The 21,462-nt window shown below is 39.1% G+C and overlaps 5 protein-coding genes and 1 long non-coding RNA gene across 8 annotated transcripts; all 6 read left to right on the top strand.

The window, feature by feature from the left end:
• Window positions 1-118: 118 nt before the first annotated feature.
• LOC123263944 lies at window positions 119-7,598 on the top strand. Its single transcript, XM_044726989.1, has 14 exons — window positions 119-221; window positions 293-378; window positions 450-503; window positions 700-921; window positions 1,841-2,058; window positions 2,121-3,030; window positions 3,980-4,185; window positions 4,245-4,580; window positions 4,855-4,883; window positions 4,939-5,240; window positions 5,295-5,506; window positions 5,567-6,434; window positions 6,913-7,121; window positions 7,189-7,598. Exons 1-14 carry the CDS (start codon window positions 211-213, stop codon window positions 7,522-7,524), a joined length of 3,999 nt encoding a protein of 1,332 aa, XP_044582924.1. The 5' UTR covers window positions 119-210; the 3' UTR covers window positions 7,525-7,598.
• LOC123263305 lies at window positions 3,037-3,973 on the top strand. The gene is made up of 3 exons (XR_006509143.1): window positions 3,037-3,314; window positions 3,460-3,601; window positions 3,876-3,973. It is a non-coding gene; the product is annotated as an uncharacterized LOC123263305 (long non-coding RNA).
• A 304-nt stretch (window positions 7,599-7,902) lies between the features above and the next one.
• On the top strand, window positions 7,903-10,443 carry LOC123263296 (neprilysin-2-like). The gene is made up of 7 exons (XM_044725926.1): window positions 7,903-8,014; window positions 8,073-8,188; window positions 8,241-8,450; window positions 8,506-8,726; window positions 8,781-9,693; window positions 9,765-9,982; window positions 10,035-10,443. The coding sequence occupies exons 1-7, from the start codon at window positions 8,007-8,009 to the stop codon at window positions 10,365-10,367; spliced, it is 2,019 nt and encodes a 672-aa protein (XP_044581861.1). The 5' UTR covers window positions 7,903-8,006; the 3' UTR covers window positions 10,368-10,443.
• Window positions 10,444-10,668: 225 nt separating this feature from the next.
• LOC123263292 (neprilysin-2-like) lies at window positions 10,669-13,353 on the top strand. 2 transcript variants are annotated; one of them, XM_044725921.1, is made up of 8 exons: window positions 10,669-10,811; window positions 10,873-10,961; window positions 11,018-11,074; window positions 11,139-11,360; window positions 11,415-11,635; window positions 11,698-12,610; window positions 12,674-12,891; window positions 12,951-13,353. In XM_044725921.1, the coding sequence occupies exons 1-8, from the start codon at window positions 10,789-10,791 to the stop codon at window positions 13,272-13,274; spliced, it is 2,067 nt and encodes a 688-aa protein (XP_044581856.1). In that variant the 5' UTR covers window positions 10,669-10,788; the 3' UTR covers window positions 13,275-13,353. The 2 variants fall into 2 exon arrangements, with proteins under 2 accessions (XP_044581856.1, XP_044581857.1); XM_044725922.1 differs by having other exon boundaries at window positions 11,021-11,074.
• A 97-nt stretch (window positions 13,354-13,450) lies between these two features.
• Window positions 13,451-16,954, top strand: LOC123263294 (neprilysin-2-like). Of its 2 annotated transcripts, none has more exons than XM_044725923.1 (6): window positions 13,451-13,755; window positions 13,811-14,074; window positions 14,121-14,350; window positions 14,404-15,313; window positions 16,194-16,414; window positions 16,481-16,954. In XM_044725923.1, exons 1-6 carry the CDS (start codon window positions 13,659-13,661, stop codon window positions 16,814-16,816), a joined length of 2,058 nt encoding a protein of 685 aa, XP_044581858.1. In that variant the 5' UTR covers window positions 13,451-13,658; the 3' UTR covers window positions 16,817-16,954. The 2 variants fall into 2 exon arrangements, with proteins under 2 accessions (XP_044581858.1, XP_044581859.1); XM_044725924.1 differs by having other exon boundaries at window positions 14,130-14,350.
• Window positions 16,955-17,963: 1,009 nt separating this feature from the next.
• On the top strand, window positions 17,964-21,177 carry LOC123263295 (neprilysin-2-like). Its single transcript, XM_044725925.1, has 8 exons — window positions 17,964-18,074; window positions 18,437-18,513; window positions 18,570-18,623; window positions 18,684-18,905; window positions 18,965-19,176; window positions 19,503-20,418; window positions 20,492-20,709; window positions 20,782-21,177. The coding sequence occupies exons 1-8, from the start codon at window positions 18,058-18,060 to the stop codon at window positions 21,112-21,114; spliced, it is 2,049 nt and encodes a 682-aa protein (XP_044581860.1). The 5' UTR covers window positions 17,964-18,057; the 3' UTR covers window positions 21,115-21,177.
• Window positions 21,178-21,462: the final 285 nt, after the last annotated feature.

Consider the following 21,462-nt stretch of genomic DNA (forward strand, 5'->3'; position numbering starts at 1 on the left):
CGATAATTACGAGGGTAATAAGCGATGATATCATTTCGGCTCATTGTACGCTCTAAAACAACAATGACTTTGTCCTTTGCGTAACTTACGAATTTACTTTAACAAGATAATGAGCCATAACTTACCACAAGTACTATTTAACAAAACGAGATGGTGGTCTTCTGTTACTTGTCTCAAGTCCTTAGTACCGATAACCGGAGAACATAAAAAATGACACTTAAGTAAGACATCTTGTGCCATTTTCGATAACCTGCACTAAGTTCTACATCTTTTTTATCTATTATTATTCTAGAAAAGGTCAATGGCTATCGATTGCCGGTTTGTTTTGTTCGATCTTACCGATCTCAGCTTCCGTGATTGACGCCCCGCGTAATAATGGTATATAGTTTCAAGTTTAATCACAATTCCTAGTCATCACCTTATTGAATAATCTTGTTCTGTTCTTCTAGTGGTGTCTAATCAGTGTATGAGTGAAGCTTGTGCTGAAGAGCGTTTGGAGACCGGTAAGTTCCACTCTTAAGCACCTAATGCGTCCCCTGATTAAAAAAAAAGTATTGAGACAAAGAAAAAAGTATTGAAAAGAATTGGTTTTCTAGTCAATCCAATACTTTTCAACACTTTTTTCTTTGCCTCAATATTTTTTTTTTTTCAGGGTCTAATTGATTGATCATATTGTTATATTGTCTTTCATTGCACTAGTCTCGCGGATAATGAGGTACCGCAACGAAAAAGTGAACCCTTGTGACAATTTCTACCAATTTGCCTGCGGAAGGTACAGAAAAACCGACAAATCTAACGATTATGCTCATCTGATCGCTCTCAAGCACGATTTCATCGAAAAGCTTATCAAAAAAGGGATTTCTTCCGACTTTAAGCCTTACAAACTCATCGACAACATCTACAAGACATGTATGAACAGAGGTAAGCACTAATTACCCATATAGCAATCTTTTTCAATGCTTGAGCAAATTTGGTCTCAATTTCTATAGTTGTTAGTGTCTTTTTCTACCTATGGGCCTTGCTCCAGATACTTGTAGCAAATTCAATTGACAAGTCTTGAACAAGCCTTGTACAAGAACTTTGGGCTAGAATATAGCTCAAGAATTGTGTAAGAAAATTGAAAAAATCTGAAGATGCTTATCGATAAACTAACTATATCAATTCTTGAGAAAGACTGACACCAGAAGCATGCTGAATATACTTGTGCAAGACTTGCTCAAGATCTGCTCAAGATCAAATGTTTTCGAATGACCATTCGCATATCATTTTACCCCTCCTATATTTACTATAGGATCAGTGGATCTCATTCAGCATGACCTTTTAGAGTATAGACCTACTGTTTTATTGATCAAGACAAAAATATTATAAAATGAGTACCACTGAATCAATAGATCTTCAAGTAGTGGAGGGGAAAAAGTGCTATAAAATATATAATGCATCATGCATCTTGAGCAAATCTTGAGCAAGTCACGCTTCAACATTTGTTGTTAGTTTTTGGTTGACAAATGCTTTAGAAATGAACAAATTACTGAGAGTTACGGATCTTGAGCAAATCTTGAGCAAGTCATGGGTAAGTGTCTGTTGTGAGTTTCTAATTCAAAAAATCCGTCAGAAAGTTTTTCAATGCACCTTGCATTGGACTTGTCTCATTTTTTTGCACAAGATGTCTTGAGCTAGTTATATATAAATCTTGAACCAGTTCTTTCTACATGAACTTGAGCAAGACCCATATGTAGAAAAAGACACTAGCAACTAGGGGTTTTGCTCAAGACACTGGCACTTAAATCTTGCTTAAGCACATGTTACCTGAGGAGCTTGTCACTAAAATTTCTCGTTTTAGAACAAATGGGCCAGCAAGCTCTTCAACTGATGGCAGGAATCATCAAAAGCCTCGGAAACTGGCCAATCTTGGACCCCAATTGGTCTGAAGAGAACTTCGACTGGATAGAATTTACCAGCAACGCAAAAAAAGCTGGGTACAATATAAATTACTTCCTAGATTGGGCGCCACAGCGTCTCGCTCGTGACAATCAAAGGATCCTTCGTTACTCCGTTAGGGTAAGTAAGAAACAACGCTCTGGTAATGGTAAATTAGTTTTGGTACTAATCTAACCCAACAGATGGCGCCGTCCTACTTTGACTACGCAATGGAAGCAAAGACTATCATCAAAAGAGAGATGTATGCGGATTATATGTTAAAAATCGCCGGCCAATTGGGAGCAGACATTGGTAACGTCATTCAGGAGCTGAACGAAGCCTTTCTGTTCGAAAACAAGCTGTATGACATCATTTCCGGCAACAAGTGGAGTAAAACTGATGACATCAGCTTGGAAGATTTGAAAAAACAGTGGCCTAGTATCGACTGGAGCAGATTCATCGACAAAACTCTGATTCCTTTTGTGGAAACTAACGAGGATCCGATTTTCACCGTGCGGAACGCTACCTCTTTAACGGAATTCGCTCTGTTGATGGGGAAGACTCCCAAGCGTGTGCAAGCTAACTATGCTGTCTGGAAGCTGATCCAATCCTCGGTTCCATACTTGCCTGAGGAGTTCCGGAGAACTAGGAAGATGTTCCTGAAACTTGTAGGCTACCCTGAGGAGCCGCTCAGTAGTGAGTGTGCTCAGATAGTCATGACGAATGTCAAGTACGCGGTGATCAATCTGTACCTGGATCATTATCAAAGCAGCCAAGGGACTATTGAGAACATGGTCACTGCGTTGAGCAACCAAATGATCAGGATGATCAGAGAATCTGATCTGGATGACGAAGCTAAGCGTGAGGGGATCAAGGCTATCACTGAGATGTCTGTTGTCTTTGGAACCTCGGAGAAGCTTTCTATCTCCAAGGAGTTGAAGAGGTTCTACGCTGACGCGCTTGTGGTCAAGAACAACTTCTTGCAGACGCTTCTGAACCTCAATGTCTTCAGGATGAAGAAGGACTACAGTAGCAAGGTCTTCTCTGAAGTTATACAGCATGAGTTTAACTCTAATGATCAAGCTCTTCCGGAGTACTTCGATGGTCGTCTATGTAAGTTCTAACCCTCACGGTTTTGGAAATGCCGCAAAGATTCGGTATTTATACAATATACATGCTGTATGTTTACCGTCATACTTCAGTCATTTTAGCCAGTTTTTTTGCCGAATTATTACGAAAAAATTACGATATAAATTCAGAATACTTACGGCAATATAATAGGAAAATTACGGTTTATTAACAGCATTCAAACCGTAAGTGTACCGCATATTTACTGTATATTTGCGGCACTATTGCAGCAAAAAACCGGAAAAGAAGATCCCTACTTTCTATTACCGGTAAAATACCAAAATTATGCTGCTTTACTACTATTATTCAATAGCTTAAAATTTTTTTCTATAATATTATAAATTATCATGAATAATTTTTAAGAGGTTAATAAATTAATTTCCCTATTGTTATAATTATTATAATTTATTTTAGTCCAGACCGGGATTCGAACCTGGATCATTTAGTTACACGCCAAAGGTTCTACCAGCTGAGCTATCTGAGACACTATCTGGAACTATTTATTCAGTCAACTAATAAGACCCACCGAGTAATAAACACCACCGTCTATCTTACGGTAGAAAGCATTATATCTTTAATTATATCAGTATAAACGCGGTTAAAGTGCAGTATATCTTCGGTATTTTTACCGTAGAAATACCATTTTATTATTGTAAAATCATAGTAATGTTACAGCTAATACATAGATTTTTTACGGTAAAAGTTCTAGAGTTTTACGGTAATTTTATTGTATTATTCCTGAACTTTGCAGCAAAAGTACGGTAGAAATGCTGTATAACTATAGTAGAAAAACTGGCCAATATAACCACAGAAATACCTTATTATTTCAGAATTATAACGGTAAATTTATGGTAAACGCATTAATACCGAAAATTTACGGTGTTTCAAAAACCGCGAGGAAAATCTTAACAATCTACTGATGGATTCTTGACAGATATCCAGGTCCCGATGATTCCTAGCCCCCTGTTCAACAACAACAGACCAATGTACATGAACTTTGGGGCCGGAGGATCCTACATAGCTATGACAATCGCGGAAGCGATTGTCGACCTGGGAAGGAACTCTTCCGGGAAGCTTAGGGAGCAAGCTGAGTGCTTCTCGCATCTGTATGATGACCTGGAACGAACGAATTTTACCAATGTAAGCCTAATCATGGATTGTTAGATCATCAAATTGAATTGACTTGTTGTTGGTTTCAGGATAGCGAAGATGAAGTCCTAAGGAATATGATTACCCAGTACATTGGGTTACGTGCTGCCTGGACCACTTATCAGAGTTGGGTAGCCAAGTACGGAACTGAACCAGCTTTAGAAGGAATCCCTTACTCTCAAGAGCAGCTCTTTTGGATATCTTTCGCTCAGTCGTTCTGCTCCGAGTACAAGAAATCCAATGATCCTCTTGATGGTGGCTCTTTTGGCCAAGGTGTCGTTGACTATAAGATGATGAAGATTCTATCAAATATTCCCGAAATTTCAGCGGACTTTCAGTGTCCTTATGGGTCTAGGCTTAATCCTGTTAAGAGATGTTCTTGGTTGTAGATCTGCAACTCGTGAACGCTTAAAGAAATAAATTAATCATTGCAAGTGGAAAATTTTAGCTTATTTCAGAATCCCATCCAAAGAATCTAGCGTTTACAAATCTAGATTGGTTTTTATTAATCCAAGGTTGAATCATGTTTGCATTCTGCTTTTTGCAATTCTAGGTAACAAGATAATGACTTAATTCAATTGGAATTATCGTGACTCACGGCTACTACTTAAGAAGCAGTAAATTGGAACTTTGGTTCAGTACAAGCAGACCAGTTGATACTCCAAGATGGAACACAATCCATTTCAAAAGTAAGTTCTCGCACAATTGTAATATCGAATCATTGATAAGCGATGATGGTTTCAGGTTCAACGAGCGTGTCTTGCTCTTAGCTGTGATAGGATTCATCAGCTTCCTTCCAAGCTCTTCCAGCCAGCCGTCTGATTTAGCAGCCCGAGTGATGAAATATCGCGACAGCAGCATCAATCCTTGCGATAACTTCTACGCATTCGCCTGTGGAGGCTTCACGGAAACCGACAAGGCTGATGACTACCACCTAGGAGCGATGGCTACTAAGAACATGAAGAAGCTGATCCAGAAGGGAACTGCTTCTAATGCCAAACCATACAAGCTGATTGATGACATCTACAAGACCTGCGTCAACAAGAGTAAGTAGCTTTGATTGATGTAGTAGCAAAGATTGGTAACGTGGTTCTTCTTAGATGCAAGAGGACAGCAAGCTTTAGAGCTGATAAAGAAGATCATCAAGAGTTTGGGGAACTGGCCGGTGTTGGAAGGTGATAAGTGGAAGGAAGATGACTTCAATTGGGTTGATTTCACTGGCAATGCCAAGAAGGTTGGTTACAACATCAATTACTTCCTGGATTGGGAACCAAAGCGTCATGGACTATCAAAATTTGAATACGTTCTCGAGGTAAGTTATTTTTTTTTAAATCGTAGTTTGAAATGGATTCTTAGATGCTGATGTTGATAGATGTCTCCAACTGCCATCGAATCCTTTATGGCGAAGAAACCTTCGCAGAAGCAAATTTACATGGAATATAGATTAAAGATAGCCGAACTTTTGGGAGCAACTGGAACCTTTGCTAAAGACATGGCAGAAGCATTAGACTTTGAAGGGAAGTTACTGAATATAAGTACCAAAAAGTGTCAAATGAGCAATTTCACTATCCAAGAGCTCCAGCAAAAGTGGCCCAGTATTAATTGGATCGAATTCGTTGGGAAAACTCTGACACCTTTCACGGAGGCGAACAAGCCTCTATTGATGGTTTCGGATCCTGCTGCTCTCACGGAACTCGTTGATATTTTAGCCAAGACTCCGAAACGCGTGCAAGCTAGCTACGCGATCTGGAAGATTGTCCAGTATTCAGTTCCTTATTTGACTGAAGAGTTCAGGGATGTACAGAAGAAGTTCTATCAGGTAGTTGGGTATCTTGAGGAGCCTCTAGAGGATTCTTGCGTTGAAATGGTCAAGAAGTATGCAGGGATCGCTTTGCAGTATCTTCATTTGAGCCAGTATCAGAGCAGCCAGGTGACAGTCAGAAAAATGGTCGAGTATATTCAGAACGCGATGATAAAAATGGTGGAAAGTTCGAAAACCATGGATGGTGTGACTAAAGATAAGGGTGTCAAAGCTGTCAAGGGAACTCCAGTGACCATTGGACCGATGGAGGAATTGATTATTCCTGAAGGGTTGGAAAGATACTACGTAGGTGCGCGAGTTGTGGAAGATAACTTACTGCAGACGGTCTTGAACTTGAATTTGGTCAAAATAAAGAAACCTTCTTCGTGTGTTGATTCAGAGGAGCCAGGGATCCCGGATGTTGTAGAGGGTCGCTTACGTAAGTCTGAAGATATTAAATTTTTTTTTTTAAATCGATTAACTGCTATTTTTACATAAAAAATAGCAGTTAAAGAAAGTTCGGGTCTTTTGAGCAGCCATATATAATTAGTTATTTGTAAATAGAGGTTAAAGACAGCTGCATACTATACTAAATAGTTCTTAAGCCTTGCGACCGCCAGTAATACAGTTCCCTATTGTGTGTCTTTTTATGATTTACTTTAAACTTAAGCGGGCGTTTGATTCGTATTTAAATAAATACTATTAGCGGACAAAATTTGAACAAACTTGAAAATATAATTGTAAATAAAATTAATTTCTTATAATTTATTCTCAATTAACTCATTATAATTATCGTTTCAATTTATTTTTATAGTGAGCAGTGGATAATTATTATTTTTCTACCGAAGTTAGACATAAAATTATCAAAAAATTGAAAGTCTTATCAGTAAAAGCTATTTCAAACTTCTCTTATACAGACGTTCCAACTACCATGATTCCCGGACCCTTCTTCAATGAAACCCGACCAATGTACATGAATTTCGGCGCTAGTGGCACTTATATCTCTACCGGACTCGCCGACTTTTTCTTCCCCAGAGAAAATCGGAATCAAGATTCTGTAAAAAAACAGCTCGAATGTTTCCAACACTACTACGATGACCTATCTTCCGAGACAAAGCGAAAAAACGTAAGCATTCTCAAGCTTGCAGCCAAGTATCTTAATCTTCAATTCTAACTTCTTCGATTCCTTATAGCTCCAACGCAATAGATTCCATGAAGACCTGATAGTCCAGCGTCTTGGATTCCGCAATTCATGGGCCGCTTACAGGACCTACGCCGCCCAACATGGCGCAGAACCTTCTCTTCCAGGGTTGCCTTACAGCGTAGACCAATTGTTCTGGATATCCTTCGCGCAGTCAACTTGCTCACAATACTACGAGCTGAAGGAACAAAGAGACATCAACAACAACCGATTCAATGCTGTTGAGTACATGATGACGAAGGTCCTGTCCACTGTTCCCGAGATTTCAGAGGCTTTCCAATGTCCTCTTGGTTCTACTCTTAATCCTCTTCACAAATGCGCTTGGTAGTTTTATATTGATGAAATCTAGAGTGTATTTCATGTAATCAGCTTTTAGAATTTTAAATAAACGATGCAACTGTTTTTGTTTTGATTAGTTATTATACTAGATATGACGTAATATTATTGACCCAATCTAGAATTAACTAATCAATTTACAAAATTCTAACTAGATGAACACAAAAATTTGAATGACCTAGATACTGATGATTCATACTGGATGAGTCAATGATTTAAAGGCGTCTAGATATTCCATATGATTATAACAATGCAGACGTTGACAGAATATGATATCATTGATGGTGATGATGAGTTTGTCCTTGCTCTTGACGAAAGTCACTCACAAATTTACTTTAATAAGGTAATAATGTTATGATTTAACACCAATTATCATAACTTACAATCCTGCTATTTAACAAACTGAAGGATCAGGTTTCTGCTATTCAACGTAAGCAGTCTGTCAGTGACACAGAGTGGCACTAACTACCTGCGATGTATCAGTAAGTTCTATCAAAGTGATCCAGTGGAACTTTTTACTAATAAGTGTTTATTCCATAGAACAAACCGCTGGGTTGGATCCTTGTTGATAGCCATCGGACTTTGTTCAATAACACCAACAGCTTCTACTGTCTCATGCACTACCGACGCCTGTTCCGTGGAGCAACTAGAATCCGGTAAGTCCTTACCTCCATAATACCCAATTTTCCTCATGCTCTTCTGATGCAGCTGCTAGAATCGTTAGAATTCGGGATGCTTCAATCAACCCTTGTGACAACTTCTACCGATTCGTCTGCGGGAATGCCAAGAAAGCGAAGGAAGCTGAAGCACATCCCTTGACAAAGGTTGACTACGTAGACCATTTAATCCAAAAAGGAGTTTCTGATTTCAAACCTTACAGACTTATTGAAGACTTCTACAAGACATGCATCAACAAGAGTGAGTAGCTTTGATTATCAATCAAAGGAGCAAAGATTGAATTGGTTCTGCTTAGATGCAAAAGGACAACAAGCTCTGGTGCTGCTGAGGAAGATCATCAAGAATTTGGGTCGCTGGCCGGTTTTAGAAGGAGACCAGTGGAAGGAATCTGGGTTCAACTGGATCGACTTCTCTAGCAACGCCAAGAAGGCTGGATTTGATGTTAATTTTTTCCTGGATTGGGTTCCAAAGCCAATTTATGTTGGGAGTCGAAGGAGTCTAAGCTATTCGTTGATGGTAAGTGTTTCGGAGTTATTCAGTTTGTAGATTCTTCAGTGTTTGTATCAACAGATGGCAGAGAGTTACTTCGACCCTGCAATGACTGAGAAGACAACTCTGCAGCGGCAGATTTACGGTGACTACATGTTGAAGATAGCTGGGCTTCTTGGAGCAGAGGTTGATGACTTTGTCAAAGACATGGAAGACGCCTTTGAATTCGAGGAGAAGCTTGCGAACATCAATGCGATGGAAAGTGGCGACTTTCCTCAAGATGTCACGGTGGAAGAATTGCAGAAACGGTGGCCTAGTATCAATTGGAAGCGGTTCGTTGACAAGACTCTGATCCCCTGGGTAGACACTGATAACCCGATTTTGATGGTGTGGAATGATTCTGCTTTGACGAAGTTCGCTGAGTTGATGTCCAAGACTCCGAAACGGGTGCAAGCGACTTACGGGATCTGGAAGGTGGTCCAGTACTCGATTCCTTTCTTGACGGATGAGTTCAGAGAGATGCAGAAGCTTTTTCATAGAGTTGTAGGACATCTAGAAGTTCCTCGGAAAGAGTACTGTATTAATATGGTTAAAAAGTACTTGAAAATAGCTTTGGAGTACAAGTACTTGGATCAGCACAAGAGCAGCCAAGCGATGGTTAGAAGCATTGGTGAGTCTATCAAGCAGGAATTGATCAGGATGATGAATGAGTCGAAGACTTTGACCAAGGAAGCTCAAATGGATGGGATTAAGACTGTTGAAGATATTCCTTTGACTATTGGGCCTACGGCAAAACTGGGAAATTCAAAGGAATTGAGGAAGTACTATGCAGATGCGAAGGTTGTTAAGGGTAACTTCCTTCAGGCTGTCCTGAATTTGAATGTCTTTAAGATGAAGAAGGAGTTTTGCATTGAGACGGAATTGGAAGTAGCTAAGTTTAATGAAGATTATTCGGTTGATCCAGAAATGCCGGAAATGCAGAATGATATTCTATGTAAGTTACTTCAATATTACTTACGTCCCAAATCTTAAACTTAGTCGCTAAATCATTGTAATTCTCGATAGATATCCCTACATCGATGATTCCCGGCCAATTGTTCAACCAAAACCGTCCAATGTCCTTGAACTTTGGTGCTACTGGTAGTTACATCGCTTTCAACCTTGCTGAACCACTGGTCCACATTGGAACCAACTTTACAGCTCTAATGCAAGGAGAAGAACCTCCAAATCTCGAATGTTTCCGTCAGCACTCCGACTTACCAGCAGAGGAGGCTAAATATTACGTAAGTTCCACTGAAAATCCACTTGAACTTCTTCTATAAGTCCTCTTTTCAGATTCGTCGCACCAAGCCTGAGAATCTGATCACCCAGTATCTCGGATTTCGCAGTTCCAGAGCGGCTTATGAAACCTACGAGCACCAACATGGCGCAGAACCTCTTTTGCCAGGCGTTCCTTACACCGGAAGGCAATTGTTCTGGATTGAATTCGCTCAATCCATCTGCGACGAATTTTCTACGGTCAACTATCCTCGGACCATTGACGGTAAGTTCAACAACATTGAGTACATGATGATGAGGATCCTGACGTTCATTCCCGAGATCGGTGAGGATTTCCAGTGTCCTGTAGGCTCCAAGCTTAATCCGGAGCGTAAATGCTCCTGGTGGTGAGCGGCGTTTAATAGCTTGATATTGTTGTGAAATTAATGTACAAATAGCTGTTATGAAAATAAAGGTTCTAATTCAAGAGTGTGTTATTTATTCGAATTGTAAGAGGATTTTGATGAGTCTATTCAAAGGAAGAAATATCTGGCAATTTGGGATCGGAAATTGTGAGTTGTGGAAAGTTTGTAATGAACAAGATCAAAGCAATGAGATCTTTGTCAGTGCTCTATTTCATGCTAATAGTGCTAGAATGACATTGTGCTTTGCCCTTGAGTCTTATTTTACAGGGGGAATTTATTTAAATGAGCTAATAGAGGATTATTCAATGAATGGCAAGCGCCTTAACTGGTATTTAACAACGTGAGGTGCTCGATGCTTGCTATTCATGGCGAGGAGTTCGTAGAGTGACAGTTTAACTTGATCCACAATGAAGCCTAACCTGTTTCATGAGTAAGTTTTTTACCTTTTATACCAAAAAATTCGAAAACTAAAACTAAAACGTCGCTTTAAGGATTTCTGGCGTTTTGCTGCTAACTGTGATAGGGTTGGTATTTCTTCCGAATTCTTCAGCAGCGGTGGTCGATACTACGCAGAATGACGGTAAGTAACTCACTGTTTTGTTAATTGTTCAATAGGTTATGTTGATTGTTTTAAAGCAGTGGCGTCGCATAAGTGCACTGGCAACACTTGTTCGGTGGAACAATCAGAAATTGGTGAGTCGTTGAAGTTCTTGATCAAAAAAGTCAACCGAGTAACTGTAAATTTGATTCGATGCAGCGGCTCGAGTTACAAGATACCGGGACGTCAATATCAATCCTTGCGACAACTTCTTCGGATTCGCGTGTGGAGGCTACAAGAAATCCGACAAGGCTGATGATTACAGTCAGCTGGAGGTCCTGAGGAACGAAAACATTAAGAAGCTGATCAAGAAGGGAACTTCTTCTGATGCCAAACCATACAAGCTGATTGATGACATCTACAAGACCTGTGTTAACAAGAGTAAGTAGCTTTGATTGATCAAGTAGCAAAGATTGGTGACTTGGTTCTGCTTAGATGCCAAAGGTCAGCAAGCTTTGGAGCTGATGAAGAAAATCATCAAGACTTTGGGGAATTGGCCGTTGTTGGAAGATGATAAGTGGAAGGAAGACGACTTCAATTGGATCGATTTTACCAGCAATGCTAAGAAGGTCGGTTACAATATCAACTACTTTTTGGATTGGGAATCTTCGACGATCTACAAGGACAAGAAGAAGGTCATCAGGTATTCTGTTACGGTAAGCAGACAATCAATCCAATTGGAAGATACGTTTATAATACTTGCGATTTTTTTGGATAGATGGCTAGAACTCATTTCAATGGTACCAAAAGCAACGAAATTGTTAAGCAGAAGTCGATCTACACCGAGTTTATGGTCAAGATAGCAAAATTATTGGGCGCCAGTGACAACGCCAGCAAGGATCTGAACGACGCATTTGATTTCGAAGCTAAGCTCCAAGAAATAAACGGCAGGAACGCCTCCGATTACACTCCACAAGTAACTTTAGGAAACTTTGAAAAGCAAATCCCAGGAATCGAATGGAACAAGTTCATTGAGAAGACCTTGAAACCCTTCGTGGATCCTGATGAGAAGCCGATCATGACAGCAAGGAACTTGACTGCCCTAACGGAATTCGTTAAGCTGATTGAGAAGACTCCTAAGCGCGTGCAAGCTAACTACGCCATTTGGAAACTGATCCAGTACACGCTGCCGTTCTTGCCTAATGAGTACCAGGAGGAGCAGAAGGCCTTCCAGAAGCAGGTAGCTTATACTGAAGCTCCGGTGGAAGACGTGTGTATCCAAGCAGTCAAAAAATACGCCAAGTATGCCGTTAACTTACTGTACCTGGACCAGTACAAAAGCAGCCAGGAAACCATCAAGACCATGGTGGCGGCTGTCAAGGAAGACATGATCAAGATGGTGAAGGATTCCAAGACGTTGACTGAAGAGGAGAAAAACGGTGCTATTGAAGTCGTTAAGAAGATGATCTATTCTATTGGACCCTCGGAAAAACTTCTGGACCCGAAGGAATTGGAGAAGTTCTACGCGGATGCTCAGGTTGTTGAAGACAACTTCTTGCAGACGATCTTGAACTTGAATCTGTTCAAACTGAAGAAGGAGCTGAGCAACAAGGTCCAGTCTGAAATCTTCCCGTTCTTCATCGTCAAGACGATCCATCCCGGGATCCCAGAGAACTTCAATGGATATTTGTGTAAGTTGTCCTTTAACTTTGATTTAAATAATTTGGATCTAATGATTCCGTTGGTTCCAACAGACATACCGATTTCGATGGTGTCCAGCCCGTACTTCAACGCGAACCGTCCAATGTACATGAACTTAGGCGCCAGTGGGAGCTACATAGCGACGAATATCTTCAAGTCGATATCTTTCTTCGGTAGGAAGTCGACGGAAGCCGGGGAATTGGTTACTAATGACCGCGTTGATTGCTTCCGCAACGAATTCGTTAACCTGACTGACGCTTCCAAGCCCAATGTAAGAATCCTTTGATCAAAGCTTGATATCGCAATTCTGATGTTCCTTTTTCTTTGCAGCTACGCAACAGGACTGTGGAAGAGATGATCAGCTACTTTATGGGGCTTCGAACTGCTAGGGCTACTTACCAGAACTACGTCGCCAAAAATGGAGCCGAGCAACCTCTTACTGGACTGACTCACACTCCTGAACAGCTCTTCTGGATGTCGTTCTTCCAAGGGCTCTGTCCTGTTTATTCAAGGTTGAGCGAGGCTGACCTCAACAAAGTCAACCGGGAAGCTCTGATGGTCAAGCTTCTGGCCAATATACCTGAAGTTGCTGTGGATTTAAAGTGTCCTGCTGGGTCTAACCTCAATCCTGAGAAAAGGTGTACCTGGTGGTAGTTTAGAGGATTAGCGAATTTTAGAATTAGTTGTTTTACAATTTATGGTTGCACGTTTCAAATAAATGATTTCAATATTTTATCATGTTGTTATTTTGCCAAATAGATCTTCCTTAGTCTAGATCTAAAAGTACAGAATTTGTTCCGGACGTATTCTTTCTAGCCGTTTGCCAATTGAGCTTACGTCAACGTCAATTACGGAATGACGTCTGCTAAATTGAATTAGCTGACGAAACTTAACACTTCCTTAACTAGCAATCAGTTCAATGAGATAATATCATTGTGACTCATACGATTATTTAAACAATCATCAATTTGTTAGCACTGCTACTATAAGTTTTGAGGAAAGCGTTCACTAATCCTTAGTTGAATCTTCCGCTCTGGGATGATCGAAGCTGCTCCAGTTCTAGTTTTTCGGTCGAAATCCGTCACAATGATTTGGATCCTAACCTTCCTAGCCGTTTATGCTGGCTCAATTCCAGGTAAGTCATTCTTGATGATCTATCAGAATACGACTAATCGATTTTGAACTTGCAGTACTTGAAGCAGCAGTATGCAGCAGCGTCGCTTGCAACAATGAAGCGGAGAGAATCATCAAATTCCGTGATGTCAGCGTAAAACCATGCGACAATTTCTTCCGATTCGTCTGTGGGAAGTTTAATCAGCCTGAATGGATCCAAAACCATAAAATGGACCCACTGGCACGAATAGACGCTGAGATGTTGATAAAAGATACAACGGGTTCTTCTTCCAAGCCCTACCAGTTTGCGGATGATCTTTACAGGAACTGCATGGATCCTAGTAAGACACTTGATGATTTCAATCATTCTAAGACTAATTAAATGAGTTCTTTCAGATTCTCTTGGAGACAAAGATGAATATCTGCTCATCTTGCACCTGAACACCTTTTTCAGGTCGTTGACCTTCAAAGAAGACAAGCCAACTGAGGCAAACTTTGATTGGATTGGATTCGCGGCCACTGCTAAGAAACTTGGATTCACCACCAACTACTTCCTGGACTTCAAACCTATCCCTACTTACGATGGTCAGAACAGTTCGTTGAGATACTCCATCCAGGTACTTGTTGATTGAATTAAAAAGAGAATATTCTGACTAAACTTATTTTCCAGATGGCTCCATCATACTTCGATCCTTTGGTAGATGGCAATAACGCCACGCAAAGAAAAATGTACCTCCAGTATATCTCTGACATAAGACGGCTCATAAATGAAGACGTTGATCAAAAGCATCTGAAGAACTTCTATGACTTCGAATGCAAATTGGCAGACATAACAGTTCCAGAAAGTAAGTATCACACTGATGACATCACCATTGAAGATCTGCAGAAGCGTTGGCCGAGGATCGATTGGAAGCGATTGGTTGATGAAGTCTTGATGCCTCTTGTTGATCCGAATGAAAAACCTGTCTTAACAGTTTGGAATGACGATGCTTTGACCAAGTTTGAAAAGCTGATGAAAGAGACACCTGGACTTGTTTATGCTCACTACTCTATCTGGAAGGCCACGCAATTTGGCGTTCCGTTCTTCAAGAAAGAAGTCAGGGAAGCACACAAAGCTTTCCATCGTCAACTGGGTTATTCGGATAAGCCGAGAAAAGTTGTTTGCGAAGAAGCGGTCAAGAAGTATGCGCAGTATGCTATCCAGCATATGTATCTAACCAACCACAAGAAGAGTGTTGAGGTTATTGAAGATATGACCACGGCTATCAAGAAGGAGATGATCAAAATTATCGAGGAGTCTAAGATTTTGAACAAGGACGAGAAACAAGAGGGAATTGATATCTTGGAAGATATGCCAGTTACCATTGGGCCGTCGTCAAACTTGACAGATTCTAAGAAATTGGAAAACTTTTATGAAGGAGTTGAGGTTTTTAAAGACAATTATCTGGAGACTATCTTGAAGTTGAACGTCTTTATGGCCAAAAAGGAGTATAGTAACGCAGTTCATAAGGAATTCTTTCAGTATATGGTGAAGGGTATTCACTTTCCAGGACTTCCGGATAACTATGCTGGGCATCTTTGTAAGTGAAGTGAATTTATATGAAAAATCCATGAGATTCAATGTAGGAATGTATGGATTTATATAGAAATCCATACAGGAAACTGGATACATGGATTCCCATATGGAAATCCACATAAGAAGGCATGGGTACATGAATAATCTCATGGGAAATCCACATAGGAACACTGTGGGAACATGAATTCCTCTTCCTATATGGATTCCTATATAAATCCATAGATTCCTATATTGAATCTTATGGATTCCATATCTCCTATATGAATTTTAAGTTTCTCATGTGGATTCCCATGGATCCCCATACAAACCTACATGGATGTTTTTGATAGGGTATACTTAAGTGTCATTTAAGCATATAATATCAATTAAAAATCTTGGACAACTGGGTGGCTTGGAAGACTGACAAGCGCAAAGTTTGCGGTTCGAGCCCTCGATGTACCCAGTTTTTTTTATTTTCTGGCCTATGGCAGTATATATAACTATATATGACTATATATAATTGTATAAAACTGTGTGATTATCTTAATTTATTTTTGGTGGAACCCTAGAGGCTAATCTTGAAAAAAAAAATTAGATACATAAATTATATAAAAAGCAACAATATTGACAGAAATCGTCCAAATACCTGATGAGTGGTCTGAGTTTAATCCATCAAAATAATTGCAATCCTGCAATCTGACACAAAAATATGGGTTTCACGTTTGTGTCGAAATATCACAGGATTAATAAATCACAATATTTTTTCATTCTATCTACGATCTTCATATTTGTTGCGGTTTCATTAGTTTTTTAATTGGCTTGTAGATGAAAGCGCTTTTGACGAAAGTTTTCTAAAAGTGTAAAAAAAAATTAATAACTTTTAATCTAACATTGTTGAATTCTAGACATTCCGCTGAATATGATACCAAGTGAGTCATTTGACGCAGACCGTCCAATGTACTTGAACTACGGTGCTGCTGGAGCATTCATAGCTCGAGAAATGTTTAAAAGTCTGAGTCATCTTGGAAGACAGTGGCTAGACAATGGAACAGAGCTTGCAAATGATCACCTGGATTGCTTCCGTAACCAAACTGTGAAGATCTCAGAGCCTTATCTAAGGAAAGTTGTGAGTATATTCTAACAATTGGATCAAATATTGAGTCAATTAATGTTTCCTGATTTGGATTTCTAGATAAGACACCACGCAGAAAAAGATTACATCAGCTACAACGTTGGATTCCGCGCTGTCTATGCAGCTTACAAAAATTTTGTTAAAAAATCTGGAGTGGAATCAAAGCTACCGCAATTGGGTTACACTCAGGAACAGCTGCTCTGGATCTCGTTCGTGCACCCCGTTTGTTTTGCTAACGTCGAACCAAACCAGCCGCGCATTTACGGAGATCAAAAGTTGACGATGTTTGAATACATGCTCATGAGTATCTTGGCTAATGTTCCGCAGATTTCGCTTGATTTTCAGTGTCCTCTTGGTTCTCATATCAATCCTAAGGATAAGTGTTCTTGGTTGTGATCATAAAGGGTCCTTCATTTTACGAATCTTGTTCTAAGTGAATTTATAAAAGTTTTTCGATAATTTTATGTCAAACGTCAGTAAAAAAAATAATTATCCGCTGTACACTATAAGAATAAATTGAAACGATAATTATAATGAGTTAATTGAGAATAAATTATAAGAAATTAATTTTATTTACAATTATATTTTCAAGTTCGTTCAAATTTCGTCCGCTAATAGTATTTATTTAAATACGAATTAAACGCCCGCTTAAGTTTAAAGTAAATCATAAAAAGACACACAATAGGGAACTGTATTACCGGCGATCGCCAGGCTTAAGAACTATTTAGTATAGTATGCAGCTGTCTTTAACCTATATATTTACAAATAAATAATTATTTATGGCTGCCCAAAAGACCCGAAATTTTTTGAACTGCCAGCCGAAAAAAAATTAATTATAACTAAACAAAACAATATTGAGCTGCCATTTTCAATCCGCGGCTTCCCATAAGATAGATAAGGAGATTAAAAAATAGATTGAGTTTAAAAATATATATTTTCAAAAGTTATCGTGTTTGCCCTTCCATAAGGACTTGATAAATCCCCTACATAAGCCATTAAACCACTTTTTGATGTAGAAACAGCAATAAATCGATTAAAAAACAATTTTAATATCTTTAAAAATAATTTATCTTTCTGACTGTGCTTTTTATATCATTTATATGGACAATATGATTGTGAGATGCCATTTAATCTAATAAAACGTTCTTGATTTAGTCGCTACTAAAATATACCAACTTGCTTCAGTCAAGACATAAAACTGCCTTGATTCCATCTATTACCCTTGACTCACCGTCAATTTCAACGGGATAATATCCTCCAATGATTCAATTTACCAATTAACTTATGGCTTAGAATCTCTGTATATTCGTTCAAAACAGCGAAGAAAAATTAATATCGTTCCTTTGACCTTGACAACCGAAAAAATGGCCTGCTATGTTATGTTCTTGACCTGTCAATAAATTATATAATTCCGTTTATGCAATTTATCTCGTTATTCAAGAAAAGTTGATATCTAACATTCTTGACCAGCCCGGCACTTGACCTCTGTCTGTTTTCCGCAGATAAGAGCAAGACTCACAGTATGAGTTCCTATCCCTGACTTTTTCTTCAAGATCTACATTTTTAAGTATACTCACTATATAAATGACGTGACATAGACACTCATTACTCGTCTAAAAGTTATTTTAAGTAACATAATGAGTAAATCTCATAAGTAAGTATGCCAAGTCTTTAATACCGTCGAATACTATTTCCTCAGCATTCTCTTCCTTTCCCGCCTTTTTTCTAACTTTCATCTCTTATTTGTACTAATTAGTTACAATAGATTATTTTTTATTTCTTCTTTTACTAAAACTCTTAATACTATAATAAACCAAAAACTATATTCATATATCCTTAATTAAAAAAATTAATTAAGAATAATAAAATTTAAATTCTTTCTTTTATAAATAATATTATTTATTTAAAATTTTTTTTCTGGCTCAAAATTTTCAAGTTTTTCTAAGGCTGTTTATTACTAATGTAATTTTAATTAATAATTGAAAAAATAAACTACCTTTTTAAATTCTGTTACAGGTTGCTGCTGGTAGGAAGCATTGGAGTCCTTTGCATCCTTCCAATCATCAACGGAGCGAGCCTCACATCTCCCGTAGGTAAGTATCATTTAATCCGCAAATCCAAGAAAAGATTTCATTCTAAAATCTTTCAGGTCCAACGCACAAATGTATTGATAAGGATTGCCAGATCGGGCGTCTGGAGAAGGGTAAGCACTTCTTCCTTTACGGTATCAGTAAATTATACTGACAAAGATTTCTGGTTCCAGCTGCTGAAATCCTAGAAAACCGGGACGAGAATGTGAAACCTTGCGACAACTTCTTCAAATATGCCTGCGGGAATTGGAAAGAAACACCCTGGACCAGTCTAGAATTGTGGAGTGCTATGAGAGACGCTATGATGGATTACACGATTCAGGAGACTACTGGGGAAGAGAAGTCTAAGGCGCACAAACTGATCCATGATTTCTACACCACGTGTATGGACGAAAGTGAGAATCATTAATTTTTTGCGAAGACTGTTTGGAAATGATGGAATGTTTTATCTTAGATGCTAGAGGAGATGAAGCTTTGGAGCTTTTCAAGAACTTTGTTCTGGATTATTGGCCAACTACGGCAGGTGACAAGTTCAAAGAAGCTGACTTTGACTGGATGGACTGGATGGGCCACGCCAAGCAAGCTGGGTTAAGAAACACTCCTTTCATTGATTTTGAACCTGAGGCTAAGCCAAGAGATAGCCAGAAAATGCATCATATGCTTCATGTAGGTATTTTTAATGTATTTACCCATAGTAATTTCAGTTCCAAGTATGCTATAATAAATCATAAACAAATGAAATGTAACATAGTAAAATTAATTAGTGTCTAAACTAAAAATTAACACGTGCGCTACTAAAATTTTTCAATAGATTAACATGAAAATTTATTTATTTTTGTTTTAACTAAATTTTATCTGGAGCAAGATAAAATTTTTCAAGATCATAGAATATGTTTATTGATTACGGTGATTTTGTTTGTGAAAGTCCCTTACTAAAATTTCATATAAATTTTCCAGTATCAGATAACTTAATAAAATTATTTTCTAATTAGCTGCCTACCAACATGTTCAAATTCAAAGCAAATGCAGTAGATGAAGATTACAACGATCACTACAGCGACTACATGATCGTAGCAGCTCGACTCCTCGGAGTTTCTGACGAGGCTAGCGAGAAGGAGCTCGCCCCAGTGTACGAGTTCGAGAAGAAGCTCTACGCAGCTACCTTGAAACCAAACCCAGGTGAGATGGAAGACATGAGCATCGAAGACATGCAGAAAGAATTCCCAGGGATCGACTGGGCCAAGTTTGTTGAGAAAATGCTCACGCCTTTCGTGGACCCTGGTCACAAGACTATCATCACCGTCGAGAATCCAGCAGCTCTGAAGGAGTTCATCAAGCTGATGAACGAGACGCCAAAACGCATACAAGCTTCCTACGCCATCTGGAAGGGATTCCAATTTGCAATGCCTTTCCTGACAGAAGAGTTCAAGGAGGTTCACCGTCACTTTCTGAAGCAGATCGATTTCACCGAAATGCCGCGGGAGGAGTTCTGCGAACTAATGACCAAGGAATATGTGCGGTACGGCATCGAAGATTGGATCTTGGAGCAGTTCCCCTCCAGCAAGGAACTTATCGAAAAGATGTTCTCTATGCTGAAGACCAAGATGATAGAAATGGCCCAGGAGTCCAAGGTGTTGACTGACGATGAGAAGAACAAAGCAGCTGAGATTTTAAACGCGTTAAATTACACCATAGGAAGATCGAAGAAATTTAGTGACAAGAACGAATTGGATGCATTCTATGCAGACGCGACTGTTGACAAGGAAAACTTCCTCAAGTCGTTGATGAATATGAACGCTTTTTTGATGAAGAAGGAGAACAGCCAGAAACTCCTTGAGGAGCTTATGGAAGACACTGCTACTCCGGGTCATGATTTTGGGCTTCCAAACAATCACGGGAATCATTTGTGTGAGTTTCTTGATGATCCTACAATGCTATTAGTTAGATCTTCTGGGATTGTAATCTGGGAATTCATTTTCAGATATTCCGATCACGATGATACCAAGCCCAATTTTCAACGAGGATCATCCATTGTACGTAAACTTTGGTGCAGCCGGCAGCCATATGGCTCGGGAAATGTTCAATTCAGTAGCAGAACTTGGAAAAACATGGACTGAACAAAAGGAAAATCCCAATGACCAGATGAAGTGCTTCCAAAACTTGAATCAGGGCATTGACGATCCAATGTTGAAAGAGGCGGTAAGCAGTCAACTATTACAAATTTTTTTTTGCTTAAATTCTAAGCTCTAAAGTACTATCATTACTTTCTAGTTTGTCGAAGGCATCATGGATCATGTCATTGCCCAGTTTTTCGGATTCCGTGCAGCCTACTATGCCTATAAACAGCTCACAGTTGACGTCGGCCCGGAATTGGGCTTACCTGACTTGCCCTACACCGCTGACCAACTGTTCTGGCTATCGTTCGCAAATTCTTTCTGCAATTACCGTCCTGAAACGGAGAAGCTCCCTACTCCAATCAAAAATGGGAACATCATAGACTATTCGATGATGACCATAATGAAGAATGTCCCTGAGATTTCAGAAGCTTTCGAATGTCCAGCTGGTTCTAACATGAATCCTGCGGAAAAATGCACCTGGTGGTGATTTATCATCTATTTATATTAAAATTTTTTTTTGTGATTAAATAAATACATCGATTCTCAAAAATCTCAATGTGTTTCTTTATTTCTTCTTTTATTACACGTAATCATGTTTAATGTTGAAAATTTTTTTTTTCTCAAATAATTAACAATATATTCTACTGCTATCTACGTCTTATCACCCAGAATAGTCTAACTTACGTAACACTATGCTGTTTCTTCAGTGATCAAAGAGACCTTCGCAATCTTACACAGCTTTTGCAAACGCTCCAATGGATCAAAGCTTGCTAATCTTGTCAATCCTGCTAATCTGCAGCGTCGTGCCGTCAAACATTGCCAAGACCTTAAACAT

Source organism: Cotesia glomerata, linkage group LG4 (genome assembly GCF_020080835.1).
Source record: "Cotesia glomerata isolate CgM1 linkage group LG4, MPM_Cglom_v2.3, whole genome shotgun sequence".
Lineage (NCBI taxonomy): Eukaryota > Metazoa > Arthropoda > Insecta > Hymenoptera > Braconidae > Cotesia > Cotesia glomerata.

Excerpts from the sequence above, each read along its gene's own strand:
- LOC123263295 (XM_044725925.1), top strand. Across the intron at positions 18,514-18,569 it reads GAGCCTCACATCTCCCGTAG|GTCCAACGCACAAATGTATT; the intron begins GTAAGTATCATT and ends AAAATCTTTCAG. Across the intron at positions 18,906-18,964 it reads CACCACGTGTATGGACGAAA|ATGCTAGAGGAGATGAAGCT; the intron begins GTGAGAATCATT and ends GTTTTATCTTAG.
- LOC123263296 (XM_044725926.1), top strand. Across the intron at positions 8,189-8,240 it reads CGTGGAGCAACTAGAATCCG|CTGCTAGAATCGTTAGAATT; the intron begins GTAAGTCCTTAC and ends CTTCTGATGCAG. Across the intron at positions 9,983-10,034 it reads CAGAGGAGGCTAAATATTAC|ATTCGTCGCACCAAGCCTGA; the intron begins GTAAGTTCCACT and ends TCCTCTTTTCAG.
- LOC123263294 (XM_044725923.1), top strand. The coding sequence starts at position 13,659 with ATGATCGAAGCTGCTCCAGTTCTAGTTTTTCGGTCGAAATCCGTCACA. Across the intron at positions 13,756-13,810 it reads TTATGCTGGCTCAATTCCAG|TACTTGAAGCAGCAGTATGC; the intron begins GTAAGTCATTCT and ends TTGAACTTGCAG. Across the intron at positions 14,075-14,120 it reads CAGGAACTGCATGGATCCTA|TTCTTTCAGATTCTCTTGGA; the intron begins GTAAGACACTTG and ends TAATTAAATGAG.
- LOC123263944 (XM_044726989.1), top strand. Across the intron at positions 2,059-2,120 it reads TCCTTCGTTACTCCGTTAGG|ATGGCGCCGTCCTACTTTGA; the intron begins GTAAGTAAGAAA and ends CTAACCCAACAG. Across the intron at positions 4,884-4,938 it reads GAACACAATCCATTTCAAAA|GTTCAACGAGCGTGTCTTGC; the intron begins GTAAGTTCTCGC and ends TGATGGTTTCAG.
- LOC123263292 (XM_044725921.1), top strand. The coding sequence starts at position 10,789 with ATGAAGCCTAACCTGTTTCATGA. Across the intron at positions 10,962-11,017 it reads CGATACTACGCAGAATGACG|CAGTGGCGTCGCATAAGTGC; the intron begins GTAAGTAACTCA and ends ATTGTTTTAAAG. Across the intron at positions 11,075-11,138 it reads GGTGGAACAATCAGAAATTG|CGGCTCGAGTTACAAGATAC; the intron begins GTGAGTCGTTGA and ends GATTCGATGCAG.